This window comes from Eschrichtius robustus, chromosome 7 (genome assembly GCF_028021215.1).
Source record: "Eschrichtius robustus isolate mEscRob2 chromosome 7, mEscRob2.pri, whole genome shotgun sequence".
Classification (NCBI taxonomy): domain Eukaryota; kingdom Metazoa; phylum Chordata; class Mammalia; order Artiodactyla; family Eschrichtiidae; genus Eschrichtius; species Eschrichtius robustus.
Genome location: NC_090830.1, coordinates 93,420,029 through 93,422,218, shown reverse-complemented (window position 1 = coordinate 93,422,218; position 2,190 = coordinate 93,420,029). Strand labels below are relative to the sequence as shown.

Here is a 2,190-nt window from a genome sequence, read left to right as displayed (position 1 = left end):
CTATTGAGCAACCCAAGAACAAACGGACATATAAACAGCATCGCGAAAGGCCACACAGCAGTGTCTGAGCTGTCACCAAATCCAGTCTGCTAACTAAACACGTGGGGGGAAATGGGCAAGTCTCCTCTCCTCTACTAAAGATTTAAAGCACAAGCAGACCCAAGGTCAATAAACTGATGCCATCAGGGTGGGAGCAGGAGGGGGAAATGGAGGAAAGAAGCGAAAGTGAAGCATGATTTAGTAATTCTGGAAAGAACAGTGCTGCACGTAACCAAGAAGTTATTTCAGTGGGAGGTGAAAAGAAAACAGGAATCTCAAAATCGGAGCGGGAGGCTGATAGGGGAAAATGAGAAAAGAAACAAAAGTGGAAGAATGATTTAATGAGTTCTGGGAAGAAAGCGTGTAACTGAATTGAGGGTCTGATTGATGGGATGGGTTTTAGAAAGAAAACGGAGTCTTGCTTTCTGCCTATGGACGCTGCCGTGTAAGCATCGTTGACATCTCCCCCTCCACAGCCGTCATGTCTAAGTCAGAGTCTCCCAAAGAGCCCGAACAGCTGCGGAAGCTCTTCCTCGGAGGTTTGAGCTTTGAAACAACCGATGAGAATCTGAGGAGCCATTGTGAGCAGTGGGGAGCGCTCACAGATTGCGTGGTAATGAGGGATCCAAACACCAAGAGCTCCAGAGGCTTCGGGGTTGTGACGTATGCCACTGTGGAGGAGGTGGATGCGGCCATGAAGGCAAGGCCACACGAGGTGGGTGGAAGAGTTGGGAAACCAAAGAGGGCCGTCTCAAGAGAAGATTCTCAAAGACCTGGTGCCCACTTAACTGTGAAAAAGATTTTTCTTGGTGGCATTAAAGGAGACACTGAAGAACATCACCTAAGAGGTTATTTTGAGCAGTATGGGAAAATTGAAGTGATTGAAATCATAACTGACCAAGGCAGTGGCAAAAAGAGAGGCTTTGCTTTCGTAACCTTTGATGACCATGACTCTGTAGACAAGACTGTCATTCAGAAATACCACACTGTGAATGGCCACAACTGTGAAGTAAGGAAAGCCCCATCTCAGCAAGATATGGCTAGTGCTTCATCCAGCCAAAGAGGTGGAAGTGGTTCTGGAAACTTTGGTGGTGGTCGTGGAGGAAACTTCAGTGGTCGAGCTGGCTTTGGTGGCAGCCGTGGTGGTGGTGGCTGTGGTGGCAGTGGGGATGGCTATAATGGATTCGGTAATGATGGAAGCAATTTTGGAGGTGGCGGAAGCTACTATGATTTTGGCAATTACAACAATCAATCTTCAAATTTTGGACCCATGAAAGGAGGAAACTTTGGAGGCAGAAGTTCTGGCCCCTGTGGTGGTGGAGGCCAATACTTTGCCAAACCACAAAACCAAGGTAGCTATGGTGGTTCCAGCAGCAGCAGTAGCTATGGCAGTGGCAGGAGGTTGTAATTACTGCCAGGAAGCAAAGCTTAGCAGGAGAGGAGAGCCAGAGAAGTGACAGGGAAGCTACGGGCTACAACAGATTTGTGAACTCAGCCAAGCACAGTGGTGGCAGGGCCTAGCTGCTACAAAGAAGACATGTTTTAGACAATACTCATGTGTATGGGCAAAAAACCCCTTGAGGACTGTATTTGTGACTAATTGTATAACAGGTTATTTTAGTTTCTGTTCTGTGGAAAGTGGAAAGCATTTCAAAAAAGAGGGTTTTTTTGTTACATCTTTATTGGAGTATGATTGCTTTACAATGGTGTGTTAGTTTCTGCTTCATAACAAAGTGAATCAGCTATACATATACATATCCAACAAAGGGTTTTAGTGTAGATTTTTTTTTGCACCCATGCTGTTGATTGCTAAATGTAGTAGTCTGATCATGACACTGAATAAATGTGTCTTTTTTTAAAATGTGCTGTGTAACGTTAGTCTACTCTGAAGCCATTTTGGTAAACTACCCCAACAGTATGAAGTTAGAATTCCTTCAGGGTGATGCCAGGTTCCATTCAAAATTTATTTACAACCTGCTTTGGTGGAGAAGCTATTGTCTTCAGAAACCTTGGTGTAGCTGAACTGACAGTTACTGTGTTGTGACCTGGAGTTCACCGTGAAAAGGGTCACCCAAGCAAAGTCATGGAGTTTTTTGGTTATTAATATGATTGTTGGCACATCCTATACAATATATCTAAAATGAATTATGG

General features: G+C 44.7%; 1 protein-coding gene across 1 annotated transcript; it reads left to right on the top strand.

Moving 5' to 3' along the window:
- Nucleotides 1–520: 520 nt before the first annotated feature.
- LOC137767643 (heterogeneous nuclear ribonucleoprotein A1-like) lies at nt 521–1,447 on the top strand. Its single transcript, XM_068548884.1, has one exon. The coding sequence runs from the start codon at nt 521–523 to the stop codon at nt 1,445–1,447; it is 927 nt and encodes a 308-aa protein (XP_068404985.1).
- The last annotated feature ends 743 nt before the right edge of the window (nt 1,448–2,190 follow it).

Excerpts from the sequence above, each read along its gene's own strand:
- LOC137767643 (XM_068548884.1), top strand. The coding sequence starts at position 521 with ATGTCTAAGTCAGAGTCTCCCAAAGAGCCCGAACAGCTGCGGAAGCTC.